The sequence below is a fragment of the Macaca thibetana genome, chromosome 14 (genome assembly GCF_024542745.1).
Source record: "Macaca thibetana thibetana isolate TM-01 chromosome 14, ASM2454274v1, whole genome shotgun sequence".
Taxonomy (NCBI): domain Eukaryota; kingdom Metazoa; phylum Chordata; class Mammalia; order Primates; family Cercopithecidae; genus Macaca; species Macaca thibetana.
Genome location: NC_065591.1, coordinates 3264020 through 3281327, shown reverse-complemented (window position 1 = coordinate 3281327; position 17308 = coordinate 3264020). Strand labels below are relative to the sequence as shown.

Below are 17308 nucleotides of genomic sequence, written 5' to 3'. Positions count from 1 at the left end.
GGCTTCGCAGGAGCAGAGCGAGCCTGTGTCCTGGCGTCACCGACTCTGAGAGGCTGGCTGAGCGGTTTCGTTGCTTTGCTGCCCCTGCGTTGCCATCCTCACGATTCTGTCTGGTGCTTTCCGCACAGCATAGGCGCGGTCAGCACGGAGGCGGTTACGAAACCAAACCAGTTTCAAAGTGGACCGAGTGAACTTCACCCTGAAAAAGAATTCCACGGTCTTTTCAGGGGTTTCTTGCACAGGGGGCAGGCAAGGATGTGGCCGTCTCAACTCCAGGCCCTGCTTTCCACGTGACCGCGTCCCTGCAGGCCTCCTTGCTCTTCATCGTTAACCACGACAGAGCTGGAAGGGCTTTGAAGAGAAGGATTAAGTTTCTGCTGATGGGAAGTGTGGTCCTCTCCCCGTTCCCCACGCCACAGCCACAGGCACGTTGGCGGTCGTGTTGATTGGCAGGTGTGTTGGGAATCACCTGCCCCAGGACCCCCGCAGGTTCCTGGCCCCACATCAAGCCCCCGAACCGGAGTCTTCGGGGGTCTGCATTTTTAGTGAGCACTAGGCAGTTGTTTCATGCACTAGAATCCAGGAGCTGTTGTCTCTAGAATTCCTGATGTGGCCCGAGATCTCCGTCCTAGGCTACAGCCACGGGTCTGCTGCATTGAGAGTGGCAGTGCTGTCCTCAGGCTCAGGACACTGCCCTCTGCCAGGTCCTCCGTGGTGCACCTGAAATCATCAACAGAAGTCTTGTGACACGTGGAATCATTTGAGAGTCTCCCCTTCTGCCTCCCGCTCGAGCAACAGACCCGCCGATCCCCCTCGTCGGGCCCATGTTTCTTAGGGTCTTCCTAATCCCCTGGGCTTTCCGGCTTGTTGTGTACCTGGAGTCAGGCTGCAATATGGAAGGCTGTTAACCTAGCCTTGGGGAGAGTGGGATGGAGCCACCTTCTCATGGAACAATCCTCACCTCCCCCATCTCCACTGTTTTATGGCTTCACACTTACCATGGCTTTCTGCATGGAAGCTTGGTGGCCACAGTGCCATCACTTTGGAAAGCAGCCAGGGAACCACAGGATGCGTGAATCGGTCTCCTTGTCTTCATGGGCATCTCCAGCCAGGTCTGGCCCCCTGTTACAGCAGTAGGAGTGAGGGGCACGCAAGGTGGCCACGGCCATCCTGTGAACCACCACAGTGGTGCAGGTGCTGTTCCCGCTGTCCCACGCTTGCGTTTAGCAAGGCAACACTCAGGAACACAATTTGATAAAGGTATTTTTTCATGAAGGAATAACCCCTGAGTTAAAACCTCATTTCTGCATACACTGCAATTGGCAGAATCCCCCATAGCCAGGTTCAAAGGCAAGGCAGTGTCACCTCCTGTGACACAGGCAGCACGTCCGGGCCAGGACCCTGGCATGGATACTGGGCCTGTGGCTCTGCCTCTGCCCTCCCCCAGCTCCGCCCTCCTCTGTGTTGGCCTCAGTCTCAGGTTGCCTCTCTTCTTGGGCACGGGATGTTTGCAGCAGCTCCAGCCATCCCATCTTCACACAGCCACATGCAGAGGCAGCAAAGGGGCCCTGGCTCCCTGTGTGTCTTTTTGATGAGAGGGACATTCCCAGAAGTCCCCTGCAGAGGCTTACTGACAGGGGGGTGTCTTACTGACAGGGGGGTGGTCTTACTGACGGGGGTGTCTTACTGACAGGGGGGTGGTCTTACTGACGGGGATGTCTTACTGACAGGGGGGTGTCTTACTGACGGGGGGGGGTGTCTTACTGACGGGGGTGTCTTACTGACGGGGGTGTCTTACTGACGGGGGGGGTGTCTTACTGACGGGGGGGTGTCTTACTGACAGGGGGGTGTCTTACTCACAGGGGGGTGTCTTACTGACGGGGGTGTCTTACTGACCAGGAGGTGTCCTACTGACAGGGGGGTGTCTTATAGGGTGGTGTCTTGTGCCGTGATTAGTGGGTCACTGGCAAGTGTCTGAATGCAGTGGAGGTTCTGGTGGCAACAGTGAGGGGGAAGAGCTGTGGGTTGGCCTCAATGTCATCTGTCCCATCCCTGGGCCCCCAGGAATTCAGGGGTCTCAGCCCCTGCTTTAGAAGGTGTGACACACCTTTGACAGCGGCCAATTTACACGTGGGAGTGGAATAAACGGGAAATCACGGGTTCTCTTTGAAATTTCCTTCCCCAGGAAGTCCTGACGGCCACGCTGGATCTGGAGGACGTCCGGAGCTATAGGGCGGAGATTTCATCTCGAAACCTGGCGGTGAGTGCTGCAGTAGACAACTGCGTGGGACGCTCCTCAAAGATGTGGCAAGTGGCCCCATTCGTGCGGGCCTGGTGGCGGCCATGAGAGTGCAGTGCCTGAAAAGTCCACCAGGAAGTTCCGGACTTCCCAAGTGTGGAAAGGGCTGGTGCTGTAGACGGAACCTGCTTCCATCGCTTCCCCATCGTCCTCTGCTTGAGCCAGGCCCTGAGCTGGGGTGAGCTGGGGACAGCTGGGGACAGGCAGGCGGAGAGGCCGACGAGACGGTCAGTGTGCTAGGGGCTGCCACACAAGGAAGACCCAAGCAGCCTTGGAGCCCAGGAAGGCCTCAAGGTGGGGGGTGGCAAGCGCAGTAGAAACAGGCACACAGCGTGCAGCCAAGGCTGGTCCCCACCTCGGCAGTCGGAGGCAAGGTCCAAGGCACAAGTGAGCCTGTGTCTGAGACACTGGGATGCAAGTAACGCCCCTCCTGCAGCCCAAGGTCCTGCTGCTGGTAGCCTGGAGCTCTGCGTTTCTGCCGGATGTCATCACAAATAGGATATCCAACTGTGCAGCTGTCGTGAGACAGTGATTTTTGCAGACATTGAAGAAGTGTGATGCTCGTCACAGAGCGGACTCTTCTGCTGTTGATTGATTGACACAGGGTCTCATTCTGTCTCCCAGGCTTGAGTGCAGTGGTACCATCACAGCTCACCGCAGGCTGGACCTCTGGGACTCAAGTGATCCTCCCACCTCAGCCTCCCAAGCAGCTGAGACAACAGACACATGCCACCATGCCCAACTAGTTTTTAATTTTTTTCTTTTGTAGAGACAGGGTCTCACTATGTTGCCCAGGATGGTCTTGAACTCCTGGGCTCAAGCAATCTTCTCACCTTGGCCTCCCAAAGTGTTGGAGTTATGGGCGTGAACTACCACACCCAGCCTTTGTTTTCATAGCAGTTTTATTAAGTCGTATTTGCCATACCACCCAATGTATCCATTTAAGCACCCAATTCAGTGCTTTTTCGGGTTCTCATGGAGTTATGCAGCCACAATCTTAGCGCATTTTCATTACCCCAAAAAGAAACTCCACCCCGTTCCCCTCCTCCGCCCCTGACAACCACAAGTCTACTCTCTGTCTTCATGAATTTGCCTATTCTCGACGTTTCATTGGGATGAAATCACATAGCGTATGGCTTCCCACACTTTATGCTGTTTTCAAGGTTTATCTATGTGTCGGGTGCAGCCACCCCTCGGTATCCACAGGGGTTGGATCCGGGAGCCTCAGCCTCCACCGATCCCCTGCAGGGATGCCTGTGTCCCACAGTGCCCCCTGCAGAGCTCACTGACACGAACAGTCGGCCCTCTGTATCCCTGGGCTTCAGATCCCGCGACTACCGTATCTTCTGTGTGCGGTTGAATCTGCGGGTGTAGAACCCACAGATACAGGGAGCGACTGTAGTTCATCCCTTTGTGTGGTCAGAGCGTGTTCTGTAGCGGAGATGGACACGTTGTGTTTATTCACTCATCCACTGATGGGCATCAGTAATGCTTCCACTTTCTGTCTATCGTGAATAATTCTGCTACAAACATACATGTACTTTTGTTGGAGGGAACACGTGTTTTCATTTCTCTTGGGTGTGTCTATCCAGGAGTGGAATTGGCTGGGTGGGTCTTATGGTAACTCTGTTAGCCATTTTTTATGGGTTTTTTTTTTGTTGTTGTTGTTGTTGTTTGAGACGGAGTTTCACTCCAGGCTGGAGTACAACGGTGCGATCCCGGCTCACCACAACCTGTGCCTCGTGGGTTCAAGCAATTCTCCTGCCTCAGCCTCCTGAGTAGCTGGGATTACAGGCGCCCACCACCATGCCTGGCTAATTTTTGTATTTTTAGTAGGGACGGGGGTTTCATCATATTGGTCTGTCTGGTCTCGAACTCCTGGCCTCAGGTGATCCACCTGCCTCGGCCTCCCAAAGTGCTGGGATTACAGGTGTGAGCCACCACCCCTGGCTCTGTTGAGCCTTTTGAGGAGCTGCCAGAGCGTTTGCCACACGGCTGCACCGTGGTGGGTTCCGGGCAGCCGGGTATGAGAACCCCGGTTTCTCGCCCCTCACCAACACCTGTTGCCATTGGTCGTTTTGCTCCTCGCCATCCTTGTGGCAGTGAGGGCGGCCTCGCTGTGGTTTTGACATGGCTGATGGAGTCCTGCTTGCCTGTCGGTCCCGGGGACCCAGAGGGTTTCCATGAAGCTGGGAGTCATCCTGTCTGAATCTCCATTGCCAGGCCAGCAGGGCGAGCCCCTACCCCCGAGTGAAGGTGGACTTTGCCCTCTCGTGCCATGAGGACCTCCTGGCACCCGTCTCTGAGCCCATCGAGTGGAAATACCACAGCCCTGAGGAGGAGATAAGGTGTGTGGCCCCGACCCCTGGGAAGGACCTGGCATCCGCGTGGCCACACCTCTGGGGTGGGGACTCCTGGAGGTCACGCAGTGGGTTTTCAGAACCTGCCTGGGTGGAGACTTGGCAGGAGGCAGCTGTGCCTCCCCTGGGTTGAGGGCATGGATGCTGGAGCCAGACCTCCTGGGTGTGACCCCCAGTCCTACTCCTTCCCCGTGCTGTGACCTTGGGCCCCAAGGCACTGTCCTTTCTGTGGCTCAGTGTCCCCATTTTAAAATGAGGATGATGATAATACCCACGTCCCGGGGCTGTCTTTGGAATCACATGCGTCCCTTCTCACGAGGTGCCTGAAGCAGAGACGGGCGTCCTGAGAGCCCAGCGTTGACTCCGGCACTGCAGCCTCCTGGGGCCTGCTTGGGTGGGTTGTTGGGGGCTGTGGGCCAGGGCGTCCGCCTCCGGGCTCCATGTTCTGATTGCCCTGCAGCCTTGGACCTGCCTGCTGGCTCTGGGATTTTTTAAGACGAAGCCAACAGGTAAGACTTCCAGTTTCTAGTGAGCCCACTTTGCTTGTTCTACTGGTTGGTCTGGTTTTATTCTGGGGCAGGGTAGGGATTTTTTCTTTTTTTTTTTAATGCAAATGACAAAAAGCATTTCATCACTCTGCCTCCATGGTGAGCTTAGTCTGCACTAGCCAGAGGCAAGGTGGGCACAGTGGCTGGTGGGTCGGCTCCACCTTTGGAGGCTCGGCAAAACCCAGCCTGTCGGCATCCAGGGTCACGCTCGCCATCTCGCCAGCATTGTAACCCCACGTCTCTGCAGTTCATCAGTGGAATCAGCTCAGACACGCCCCACAGCAAAGTGTCTCTTTTCCCTCTGAAAAATCCATTAATCCTGCCACGTGTGGGCATTTGTCCTGACCCCGTGGAAAGTGCCGACACCCACGTGCATTTCTGTGGACGCCTCCTTGAGGTCTGTGGGTGGAGCTTGGCTGGTCCGTGGGCATGCCGCTTCTCCGAGGCTCTGCTTACACTGTGTTTGGTTGGTCCATTCCAGGGGGGGTTTTTGCTGCCCCTGAGTGGCGGGGTGGACAGCGCAGCCACCGCCTGCCTCGTCTACTCCATGTGCTGCCAGGTCTGCAAGTCTGTGAGGAGCGGAAGTAGGTGACATCTGTTGGCTTGAGGGAGGCTCCAGGGTCCAGCCCTTGAGCTACCTGAGTCTGGGACTCAGGAGGGGGCAGAGGAAACACCCATGCCGTGGACATCGGGGTGAAAGGGGCTTTGTGGCCACGCACAAATGTCACAACGTCACATCCCAGTCCTGCAGCCAAGGCAGCAAGGCCATCAGCAGCTTCCTGGAGCTTTGGGCCTATGTGGCTGAGTCTCCAGAGCTGCACCTGCCTGCTCTGTGCGCCGTGTGGCCTGGTGGAGAGAACACAGGCGTTGGAGGTTCACATCCTCCCCTGTGTGATATGGTATCGGACATCATCTTAGCATGTGCAGCAGAACAGGGGTGACGATGCCCGTCGGATGGGGCTGTGGGCCATAGCGTGGGCTGGCGCTACACAGGCGCCTGGGGGTGTAGACCGGGGTGGCGTTGCACGGGCACCTGGGGGTGTAGACTGGGGTGGAGTTGCACGGGCACCTGGGGATGTAGACTGGGGTGGAGTTGCACGGGCATCTGGGGGTGTAGACTGGGGTGGAGTTGCACGGGCACCTGGGGGTGTAGACTGGGGTGGAGTTGCACGGGCATCTGGGAGCTGTAGACTAGGGTGGAACTCTGTAGACACCCCACACACTCAGGTGACTTCCACCCATTCTGTCCTGGTGGTTTTCAGATCAGGAAGTGCTGGCTGATGTCCGCACCATCGTGAACCAGATCAGCTACACCCCTCAGGATCCCCGAGACCTCTGTGGGCGCATACTGACCACCTGCTACATGGCCAGCAAGAACTCCTCCCAGGAGACGTGCACCCGGGCCAGAGAGTTGGCCCAGCAGATTGGAAGGTGGAGTTGGCCCCTGGTGCTGGGCATGGCAGGCGGCTGACAGGGCTCAGAGCCGCTGGAAGCTCTGCCTGTGAGCGCATTGGTGACTGGCTTCGTTCACTCCACATCATGTCATCCACAATGTGGGCAAACGTGTCAGTGCTCCATCCCTTTTTGTGGGTGAATAATATTCCACTGTCTACGGATAGAACAGTTTGTTTCTCCAGTCATCAGCAATTGCTTAAACGTGCATCTAGGAGTTTATCAGGGCTCCACTTTCTCTTGGTTTGAGACAGATTTCAGGGAAGTTGTGTATGAGTCCTCCCTATCTGACCCACCCGGGTCTCTGATGGTGCCTGTGATTTCCACCCTTCCGTCCCCTCACTCCTTGCATTCCCAGTGCAGGCTGCAGGTCGTATGTGCTCACCAGGGTGCACAGCAGGTCCTGGGAGTTGGCTGCGGGCTGGCTCCTACCCCTCCTCCTGTCCCTTCCCCCTGCCCTCACTCCCTCTTCCACGGGCAGTTCTCTACGTGAGGACAGTGGAGGGAGAGCACCTTTCCAGAGAAGAGAGACTGGGTTCCATCTGGAATGTTCCATCCGTAATGGCTCCTAGGAGAAAATGAGCAGCTCCCCGTCCTGTTTGTTGAGCTCAGCTAAAAGCTGTCCCCCTGCCCCCCAACAATTCTCCTCCTAGATATGTACTCAGAGGAATCAAAAGCAGGGACCCAAACAGATACTTGTTCAGGAAAGTCCATAGCAGCACCATTTGCAGAAGCCAAGAGGTTGGGACAACCCAAGGTCCATTTCAGATGAACGGAGGAAGAAACTGTGGTCCATTCACACAGTGGAATATTATTCACCCATGAAAAGGAGTGGAGCACGATCACGTGACACAGTGAGGAGAAACCTTGAAGACGTGGTGCGGATGAAAGGAGTGGAGCCAGCCACACCAGGCCACATGGTGTTTGATTCCATTTCCATTCCATTTCCACACAATGTCCAGAACAGGCCACGGCACAGAGAGAGAGGGAGTCTGTCACTCTCTGCATCTGTCAGTGTCACAGCTGTCAGAGCTGGAGGAGGAGGGAGTGGGGACAGACTGCCAGTGGGATGGGGTTTCCTTCTCTGGTGATGGGAAGTTCTGAGCTGGATGGTGGTGATGGCTGCACAGCACTGTGGATTGCTAAACACCACAAATCATACACTTTAAACGGGTTACAATGGTCAGTTTTAGGTCATCAGGGCTTCACCGCACATGCACACACACATGCACACACGTGCACACACACATGCACACACGTGCACACACGTGCACATGCACACACATGCACACACACATGCACACACATGCACACACATGCGCACACACACATGCACACACATGCACACACGCATGCACACACACATGCACACACACATGCACACACGTGCACACACACATGCACACACACATGCACACACACATGCACACACGTGCACATGCTGCCTTCAACACCTACCCTTCTCCCTCCAGCCACCACATCAGTCTCAACATTGATCCAGCCGTGAAGGCCGTCACGGGCATCTTCAGCCTGGTGACGGGGAAGAGCCCTCTGTTCGCAGCTCATGGAGGAAGCAGCAGGGAAAACCTGGCGCTGCAAAATGTGCAGGTGCCCCCGCCTGGGCCGGCGTCCCCTGGGGGTGGGGGTGGGGGTGGAGGGAGCCCTGGGACAATCACTGCAAAATGTGCAGGTGCCCCCGCCTGGGCCGGCGTCCCCTGGGGGTGGGGGTGGGGGTGCAGGGAGCCCTGGGACAATCACTGCAAAATGTGCGGGTGCCCCTGCCTGGGCCGGCGTCCCCTGGGGGTGGGGGTGGGGGTGCAGGGAGCCCTGGGACAATCACTGCAAAATGTGCGCGTGCCCCTGCCTGGGCCGGCGTCCCCTGGGGAGGTGCAGGGAGCCCTGGGACAATCACTGCAAAATGTGCAGGTGCCCCCCACTGGACCGGCATCCCCTGGGGAGGTGCAGGGAGCCCTGGGACAATCACTGCAAAATGTGCAGGTGCCCCCCGCTGGGCCGGCATCCCCTGGGGTTGGGGGTGGGGGTGCAGGGAGCCCTGGGACAATCACTGCAAAATGTGCGGGTGCCCCTGCCTGGGCCGGCGTCCCCTGGGGGTGGGGGTGGGGGTGCAGGGAGCCCTGGGACAATCACTGCAAAATGTGCGGGTGCCCCTGCCTGGGTCGGCGTCCCCTGGGGAGGTGCAGGGAGCCCTGGGACAATCACTGCAAAATGTGCAGGTGCCCCCCGCTGGACCAGCATCCCCTGTGGTTGGGGGTGGGGGTGCAGGGAGCCCTGGGACAATCACTGCAAAATGTGCGGGTGCCCCTGCCTGGGCCGGCGTCCCCTGGGGGTGGGGGTGGGGGTGCAGGGAGCCCTGGGACAATCACTGCAAAATGTGCAGGTGCCCCCGCCTGGGCCGGCGTCCCCTGGGGGTGGGGGTGGGGGTGCAGGGAGCCCTGGGACAATCACTGCAAAATGTGCGGGTGCCCCTGCCTGGGCCGGCGTCCCCTGGGGAGGTGCAGGGAGCCCTGAGACAATCACTGCAAAATGTGCGGGTGCCCCTGCCTGGGCCAGCGTCCCCTGGGGAGGTGCAGGGAGCCCTGGGACAATCACTGCAGGATGTGTCGGTGCCCCGGCCTGGGCCGTCATCTCCATGAAGGTCATGGCACAGGGAGCTCAGGGACAACTAGTGCTGGGGTCACAGCCTGTGTGCCTCACTGAAGACGTCGGTCATGCAGCCTTGTTAACAAGGAGGGGGTCTGTGTGTGTGTTGGTGCGTGAGCCTGTGATGTGTAAGAGCAAGATCGGGGGTGTAAGGGTGTGCATGCACGAGTGTGTGCACCAGCATACCAGCATGAGTGCAAGAGGAGGGTGTGAGCCTGGGTGTGAGCATGAGTGTGAGAGGTTACATGAGTGTATGAGAGTACAAGTGTGTGAATGTGAGTATGCACAAGTGTGGGTGTGCTTGTGAGTGCTTGTGCACAGGTGTGTGTGGATGTGCGAGTGAGTGTGCACAAACATGAGTGCACAATTGTGCGCATGAGTGAGTGCATGAGCATGCCTGTGGGCGTGTGGGTGGGTGGGTGTGCATGATGTGAGGGTGCACGTGACTGTGTGTGAGTGTGTGTCTTTTTAATCCTCAGGGAAAAGCCCAGACGCTGTCTGCCTCCTGGGCTACTGCACTTGACTGGGTGCTCCATGATGGGTGGAGGAGAAGAGAGGCCGAGGGCTCCCGCTGCTGGGATCTGTCCCGTCTCTCCCTGTCCCCTTTCTGCTGTGCCTTGGTGGCCCCTCCCCTCCTGCCAGTGGTAAAGGGATGGAAATGCAGTTGCCAAGCTTTCTCCCAGGGACCCCACTGCTGCCACTGATGCTCCCTCTGCCCTCTGCCCTCCTGGGCTCCGGGTGCTCCCATCTTTGAAGACAAGCCCCACCGAGCTTGCGTGAGCCCTGTGGAGTTGGGACAACCCTGAGAGGAAGGCCTCGGGACACCGTGGGACTCTGAGACTCTGATGTTCCCAGAACACTAGAGAGCTCCTAAGCTGTTTTAATTTTCTTGTTTTCAAGAGTCTGTGGGTGCGCGTCTCCCGTGTGTTCCTTTGCGAGGGAACCTGTTATTTCCTCTGTTGTGTTGTCCAGGCTCGAATACGGATGGTCCTCGCCTATCTGTTTGCTCAGCTGAGCCTCTGGTCTCGGGGCATCCGTGGTGGGCTCCTCGTGCTGGGATCCGCCAACGTGGATGAGAGGTGAGTGTGGTCCAGCGGCACGTGGTGGTGGGCCCCCGAACCTCTCAGGACTCTGAGGGTGACACGCTCTGAGGGTGACTCCTGTGCCTCTCATGGCGGGTTTGGTACCTGGAACGACATCATTCCTCTAGAATTTCACCCACCCCGAGTGGCAGAGCTATGAGCATTGTGTACCTGCCAGTGGCTCTGGGTGCTCACCACTTTCATCAGCCTTGTGGTTCTTCGTCTCTCCTGCGCCTCAAATTCATCTTCCCACTGCCCTCTGCCATGGTCGGGCTCCCCTCTTTCTTCTAGGCTATTCCACTGCCTCTTCAGTCATTCCTTTGCAGCTAGTTTTTACCTCCAAACCAGAGTTCATTTTTTATGTGGACTGAAAATACTCCCTGGATAAAATTCAAGCTGCCCCTCGAGCCCAGCAGTGGAGGCTCCTAGAAATTCTTTTCCAGCCTTTGTTTCCCCACTTCCCTTAGGTGAGCCTCTGCCCCCTCAGCTCGTCTGTGCTATTCTTAGTTGCTCCTTAGGAGCTGAGGAATTTCAAAAACTATTTGTCATGTATTCATTTGTTTGTCTCTGCATCCATCTATCCATCCATCAGTTGGGCCATCCATCATCTATCCATCTATGCATCCACCCATCCATATACCCACTCACCTGTCCATTCATCTACCCATCTGTCTGTCCATCCATTCATCCATCCATTCACCCACCCACCCATCTGTCTGTCCACCCACCCACCTATGACCTATCTATTCATCCATCCACCCACCCACTCACCTATCCATTCATTCACCCATCTGTCTGTGCACTCATCCATCCATCCGTGTACCCACACATCCCTCCACCCAACTGTCCATCCACACATTCATCTACCCACCCACCTATCCATTTATCCACCCATATGTCTGTCCATCCACCCATCTGTCCATCTGTCCACTCATCTATCCATATATTCATTCACCATTTCATCTGTCCACTTACCCATCCATCCGCCCATCTCTCCCTTTGTCCGTCCATCCGCCCATCTGTCCACATTTCCTTCCTTCCATCCATCTATCCCTCCCTTTTTTCTACGGTGTGAGTGTCTTTTTTTTTTGAGACAGTCTCGCTTTGTCGCCCAGGCTGGAGTGCAGTGGCGCCATCTTGGCTCACTGCAACTCCACCTCCCGGGTTCACACCATTCTCCTGCCTCCGCCTCCCTAGTAGCTGGGACTACAGGAGCCCACCACCATGCCCGGCTAATTTTTTTGTATTTTTACGAGAGACGGGGTTTCACCGTGTTAGTCTTACTGTCCTGACCTCATGATCCGCCCGCCTCGGCCTCCCAAAGGGTATAAGTGTCTTAATCACTCTGCATCCTTGTCTGTCTACAGACGTGTTCTCTTTTAAAACTGATTTTTTACTTTTAAATCCTATTTTATTGTTCTAATTACAGAAATCTGAAATTAACACCTGATACTGTGTAAACATTCTCATCCTCCTCATGCATGTTTTGATCATTGCTTTTCTGGTGCCTCTGGTGCCTTTGTAAGGGACGGATTTTTCAGGAGGGGTGAGTGGCTGGTGTGTATTCTGAGCTCTGGTGTAGTTGAGGAGATTGATGTTTGGTTTGGTTTTTCATTGCTTTTGTAGATGCGGAAGAATTTGATCTGTTATAAAATTGTGTTACAACAGTTCCCCTCACAACTCTTGTCCATCATTTTCTAGTATTTAAAATGTTAACAAAGAAACGAGTATTTTTTCCAGGGCGGGATTGGGTTCTGGGAGCTGGAAGGTCTCTAGATGCCATTTAGAAAATAAACAAACGGGCTGGGTGCGGTGACTCACACCTGTAATCCTAGCACTTTGGGAGGCCGAGGCAGGCGGATCATGAGGTCAGGAGATCGAGACCATCCTGGCTAACATGGTAAAACCCCGTCTCTACTAAAAATACAAAAAATTAGCCGGGCGTGGTGGCAGGCGCCTGTAGTCCCAGCTACTTGGGAGGCTGAGGCAGAAGAATGGCGTGAACCTGGGAGGCGGAGCTGGCAGTGAGCCGAGATGGCGCCACTGCACTCCAACCTGGGCGACAGAGCGAGACTCTGTCTCAAAAAAAAAAAAAAGAAAAAATAAGCAAACGTAATTCCTCAGCTGCCCCTTTCTCATTGCGGGACAGAAGGCTCTGTGGCTGCGGACACGCCCCTCATGATGTAGCAAAGCCCTTCTGTCTGTTTCACATGCCGCATCCCCGTCTGCTGTCTTCTTCTCACTGGACACAGCCAGTCCTTCTCTTCCTCTGCGTTCTGGCGAGAATCTCAAGTGTGTAGTGTTGATTTCTTTTAAATTTCCCTGTAATTCTGTTGTTGAATTGCTTCTGATTCTAGTTCCGTTGCATCCCTGTCTGCTCGTCGGGGGCCTGTTGGACACCTGTCCCCCATCAGGCTTTCTTCCCGGTGGGGAAGTCAGAAACAATTCTTGTTCTCTGCAAGTAGGAGCAGACAGCAATAACCCAGCTGATAACATGTGTGTTGTAGGAAACATCTGCCGAGAGAGCTCAAGCAGGGGAAGGGAGAGCTGGGAGTTTGTAAGCAGCTCACCCAGGGAGGGCCCTACTGAGAAGTGGGTTTCATAAAGGCCTGCAGGAGGCAAGGGTGGGTGGAGAAGAGCCCGTGAAGGCCTGAGTCGTGACTGCCCCAGGACTGAGGTTCCGTCATTGTCTCCCTGAAAGGCCTGGTCTTGAGTGGGGACTGGAAGACCCACAGAGCTGGTTTTGGAAAGTGTGCGGTGTGGGGCAGGGGGAGGTGTGAGAAGCCAGAGACAGCTGTTTCCAGAAATTTCACTTCGAAGGGGAGGGGAGGCGCAGGATAAGCACTGCCGAGATCAGTGGGGACAGGAAAAGGAGTTTGCTTTATTATTAGAGACAGGGTCTTGCTCTGTCACCCAGGCTGGCGTGGCATGGCACCGTCACGGCTCACGGCAGCCTCGACCTCCTGGGCTCAAGCGATCCTCCCACCTTAGCCTCCCAAGTAGCTGGGACTGTAGGCACACCACCACGCCTAATTTTTTTTTGTTTCCGCTCTGTTGCCCAGACTGGTCTCCATTTGTTTTCTTGCCTTAAAATGCTGTAAAGAAAAGACCAACAGAGAGGGGGTGGACTTGCTGGTGCGGAGCAGTGGGGATGTTACTGGCGAGATGAGAGCAGGTGACCAAGCAGGAGCGTGGCTTTGCTGGGGGCCCGGCCAGCGCATCCCCAGCAGCAGGAGGGGTGGGTTCAGAGGCAGGCCCAGGAGAAGGTTCCAGAGGGAGCAGGAGGGGAGGGGAGAGTGAAGCCAGCCCTGCGGGGTTAAGTTGGGGTTAGCACAGGAATGCAGGGCTGAGAGACTGTGTTGAAAGTGGGCACCTAACAACAGGATTTCGGCTGCTGGAAGTGACCAGCCTGGGGGAAAGCTCCGTGCAGAGCGCGAGAGGAGGGGACAGCTGCTGGAACTCGGTGGTCCTGTGTTGAAATTTATGGCCACGCCTGTTGCTGGCTTCAGAGTCTCACCAATCCACCAAATCAGTCTCGATTTCACCAGAAAAAGTCTGCCTCAATTTTCCCCCTATTACCGTGCCTCCCCATCCCCGTGGTCCCCAACCTCCCAGCCGGAGTTTCCTTCCGCCAAGGCAAGGCAGCGTCCTGGCCCCGTGGGTCTGCAGGTTGAGCTGAGCTCTGCACTGCGGGATTTCGCCTGGCTGTGCTCTCTGAGTCAGCCCAGGCGGATTTCCCCAGTCCTGGGCAGTCACTGGGGATGGAAGAGAAAAGGTGGTAAGATGGAGACTGTCATCTCCCCTGGCCCGTCTGGCCCATATCCCAGCTCCTGCTAAAGGACCGTTGGGCGGGACAGGACAGGGAGTGATGGGGCGACTGGGACAGCCCCCACTGAAGGCAGCACAGGGTCTCACTTGTCCCTTTGTGGGGACCCTGGAGGTCTTACACCCCCCGACATTGCTCCACGGTGAGGGTCTGGAAGGGTGAGAAGGCGTGGAGGTGTGAGTTTGAGAGTGTCGAGAAATGCCTCTGGTGGGGTAGGCAGGGGCCAGTCTGGAAGGCCTTGCAAGGTCAAGGGCAGCATTGAGAGGATTCAGACGGTGGAAGGGCCTGGCCTGGCCTGGTGTGGCGGAGATGGGTGGTCAGCCAGGAGTCCCGTGGAGAACCTGGAGGCCTGTGCCAGCGGTGGCAGTGGGGTGGGGTGGAGAAGGGCGGCTGGAACCCAGTACCACTAGGTGAGTGCCTTCAACAACACACATTTATGGTCCCTCAGTTCTGTGGGACGCACGTCCAGTATGGGTCCCCTGGCTCAAGTTAAGGTGTGGACGTGGTGGATTCCTTCTGGACGCCCCAGAGAGAATCTGTTTCCTGCCGTTTCCAGGCTCTGGAGTCCTGCCTTCTTTGGCTCACGACCTCCTCCGTCTTTACCACCAGCGGCCCCGCGTTTCTGTCTTTCCCCTGCAGTCAGGGCTCCCTCGACTCTCATTTTCACCCCCTTCTTTTAAGGACCCCTGTGATTGCCTTTCGGGGCCACCCTGCAATCCAGCATCACCCCCACATCTCAAGTCCCCACCTGAGTCCATCTGCAAAGTCCCTTTTGCCCTGTGCGGTGACAGAGTCACAGGTTCTGAGGATTAGGACGTGGGCATCTTAGTGAGGGATGGATTCTTCTGCCGATCGCAGGCCTCAGAGTTGACAGGCAGGGGAAGGGCCCGGCCGCATGGGCAGCAGAGTGTCCGTCCACGTGTGTCGAGTCCCTGCTCACTCCCGACACCCCAAGACCTCTATCCCTCAGCTTTGTTCAGACGGCTGCTCCCAGCTCCGTGCTGGTGACCCCCAAAACCTGCCTGCCATCCCCGTTGTCTCCTCTGGTGTGCTCAAAGGCCCTCCTGGGTCATCTGCAGCCTCTGCCACCTTTGCGGGTTGCTCTGGGACTTCTCCAGGAGGCTTGAATTTGCCACGCCTCTGGCTTCAGGGCCCCTGGAAGAAGCAACTCCATGGACGGCTGGGGTTGATGGAATCTGCGGCCCCTCGGGAACCTGCGCTCTCTCTCCCTCTCCCTGCAGTCTCCTGGGCTACCTGACCAAGTATGACTGCTCCAGTGCAGACATCAACCCCATAGGCGGAATCAGCAAGACAGACCTGAGAGCCTTCGTCCAGTTCTGCATCGAGCGCTTCCAGCTTACTGCCCTGCAGAGGTGAGCGTGCTCACGGGCTGTGGCTCCACAGCCACGGGGCTCCTCTCCCAGCACGGTCCTGGCCACCCTGGCCCACATTCAGGCTCCTTCATAGCTCCTGTTGCCTGCTGAATAGTCCTGCCCTTGAGCTGGCACTTGAGGCCTGTGACCAAGCCTCCCTTTCTTCCTGTGGGTGCCTCCACAGCCCCCCGACTCCGGCCAGATCACGGAGCTGCGGCCTCCTGCCTTCCCCACCTGCCCTGCCTCCCTTCCCCAGGCCGAGGCTTGGCGGACCAAGGCTCGCCACATCTGAGCAGAGCACCTGTGCTTTAGAAGTGACAGAAGACGGGGCCGGGCGCGGTGGCTCAAGCCTGTAATCCCAGCACTTTGGGAGGCCGAGACGGGCGGATCACGAGGTCAGGAGATCGAGATCATCCTGGCTAACACGGTGAAACCCCGTCTCTACTAAAAATACAAAAAACTAGCCGGGCGAGGTGGCGGGCGCCTGTAGTCCCAGCTACTCGGGAGGCTGAGGCAGGAGAATGGAGGGAACCCGGGAGGCGGAGCTTGCAGTGAGCTGAGATCCGGCCACTGCACTCCAGCCCGGGCGACAGAGTGACACTCCGTCTCAAAAAAAAAAAGAAGTGACAGAAGACGGATCAGTGCCCAGACCTTTCCTCGGCCTTTGCCAAGGTTTCCTGCCACGGGAATGTGTTTTCTTCTCTGCTTATTGTCACTGGGGTGACTGTGCCCCCCAGGGGACAGCAGGCAATGTCTGCAGACATGCTTAGTTAGCTTCACCACACGGGGTGTGCTGGGCATTAGCAGGTAGAGGCCAGGGGTGCTCCTCAACATCGTGCCGTGCACAGGCCATTGACATTCCCTACAGCAGAGTCCCCTCGACCCGGGTGTGGACAGTGCCCGGTGGACTGGCCCTGCACTGTGCCTCCACCTCTGCCTCCCCTCCTGGGGTCGGGAGGCCACAGCAGTGCCCACGCTCCTCAGGCCAGGGTGCTCACCCCTGCTGGGAAGCCCAGCACCGCAAGCCTCGGTGATGTCCTGCCCAGGGTGAACGGAGTGACCAGGGCCAGCACACTCGGGAAACTTAGTTTGGGGATTCTCTCCGAGAGCTCACACCACCCTCGCAGCTGCACTGACCCACCTCTGTGTGTTTTGGCTGCAGCATCGTGTCGGCGCCGGCCACCGCAGAGCTGGAGCCCTTGGCTGATGGACAGGTGTCCCAGACCGACGAGGTAATGGCAGTGGCTTTGCCACGGCACTTCCTGCCCTCCTCCCCACCTCCTGCAGGGTGGTGCTGGCTCTTCCAACCTCCCTCCTGACCCCAGGAGCTGTGCTCCATCACTGTCACTGGGTCCCTGGCCTGGGTGCCCAGGGCTCAGTGTCAGTCACATCGCTGGCCTTTGACACTTCAATTTACTTCCTCATGGTTGGGGCCCCAGAACGGGGATGACATGGTGGGAGGGGAGGGAGAGCATATGGCGGGCGGAGGAACACAAGTCCCTCGCAGGCAGGAGGGGCGTCTCTGCTTGTGCTTTAGAGTGACCTAGGAGGAGAATCGCCCTTGACTCCTCCACTGCACACTGGCCCTTCATGATGAGGCCCAGGCTGTGGTTTGTAGCTTAATGGATGCTGGGAGAAGTGGCTGTGGGCTTTTTGTGATAAGATCCATGACACTCCAGCCTCTTAGGTTACAAGGACTTGCTGCTA

The 17308-nt window shown here is 56.9% G+C and overlaps 1 protein-coding gene across 2 annotated transcripts in view; it reads left to right on the top strand.

The window, feature by feature from the left end:
- The window catches only part of NADSYN1 (NAD synthetase 1), a 559458-nt gene that overhangs the window by 533850 nt on the left and 8300 nt on the right, over nucleotides 1-17308 (top strand). For both annotated transcript variants that reach the window (XM_050758181.1, XM_050758182.1), the window contains 9 exons: nucleotides 2186-2260; nucleotides 4523-4647; nucleotides 5120-5168; nucleotides 5689-5791; nucleotides 6470-6638; nucleotides 8132-8267; nucleotides 10293-10399; nucleotides 15470-15601; nucleotides 16764-16833. In XM_050758181.1, the coding sequence (XP_050614138.1) occupies nucleotides 2186-2260; nucleotides 4523-4647; nucleotides 5120-5168; nucleotides 5689-5791; nucleotides 6470-6638; nucleotides 8132-8267; nucleotides 10293-10399; nucleotides 15470-15601; nucleotides 16764-16833 (966 nt within the window). The remainder of the gene's footprint in view (nucleotides 1-2185; nucleotides 2261-4522; nucleotides 4648-5119; nucleotides 5169-5688; nucleotides 5792-6469; nucleotides 6639-8131; nucleotides 8268-10292; nucleotides 10400-15469; nucleotides 15602-16763; nucleotides 16834-17308) is intronic.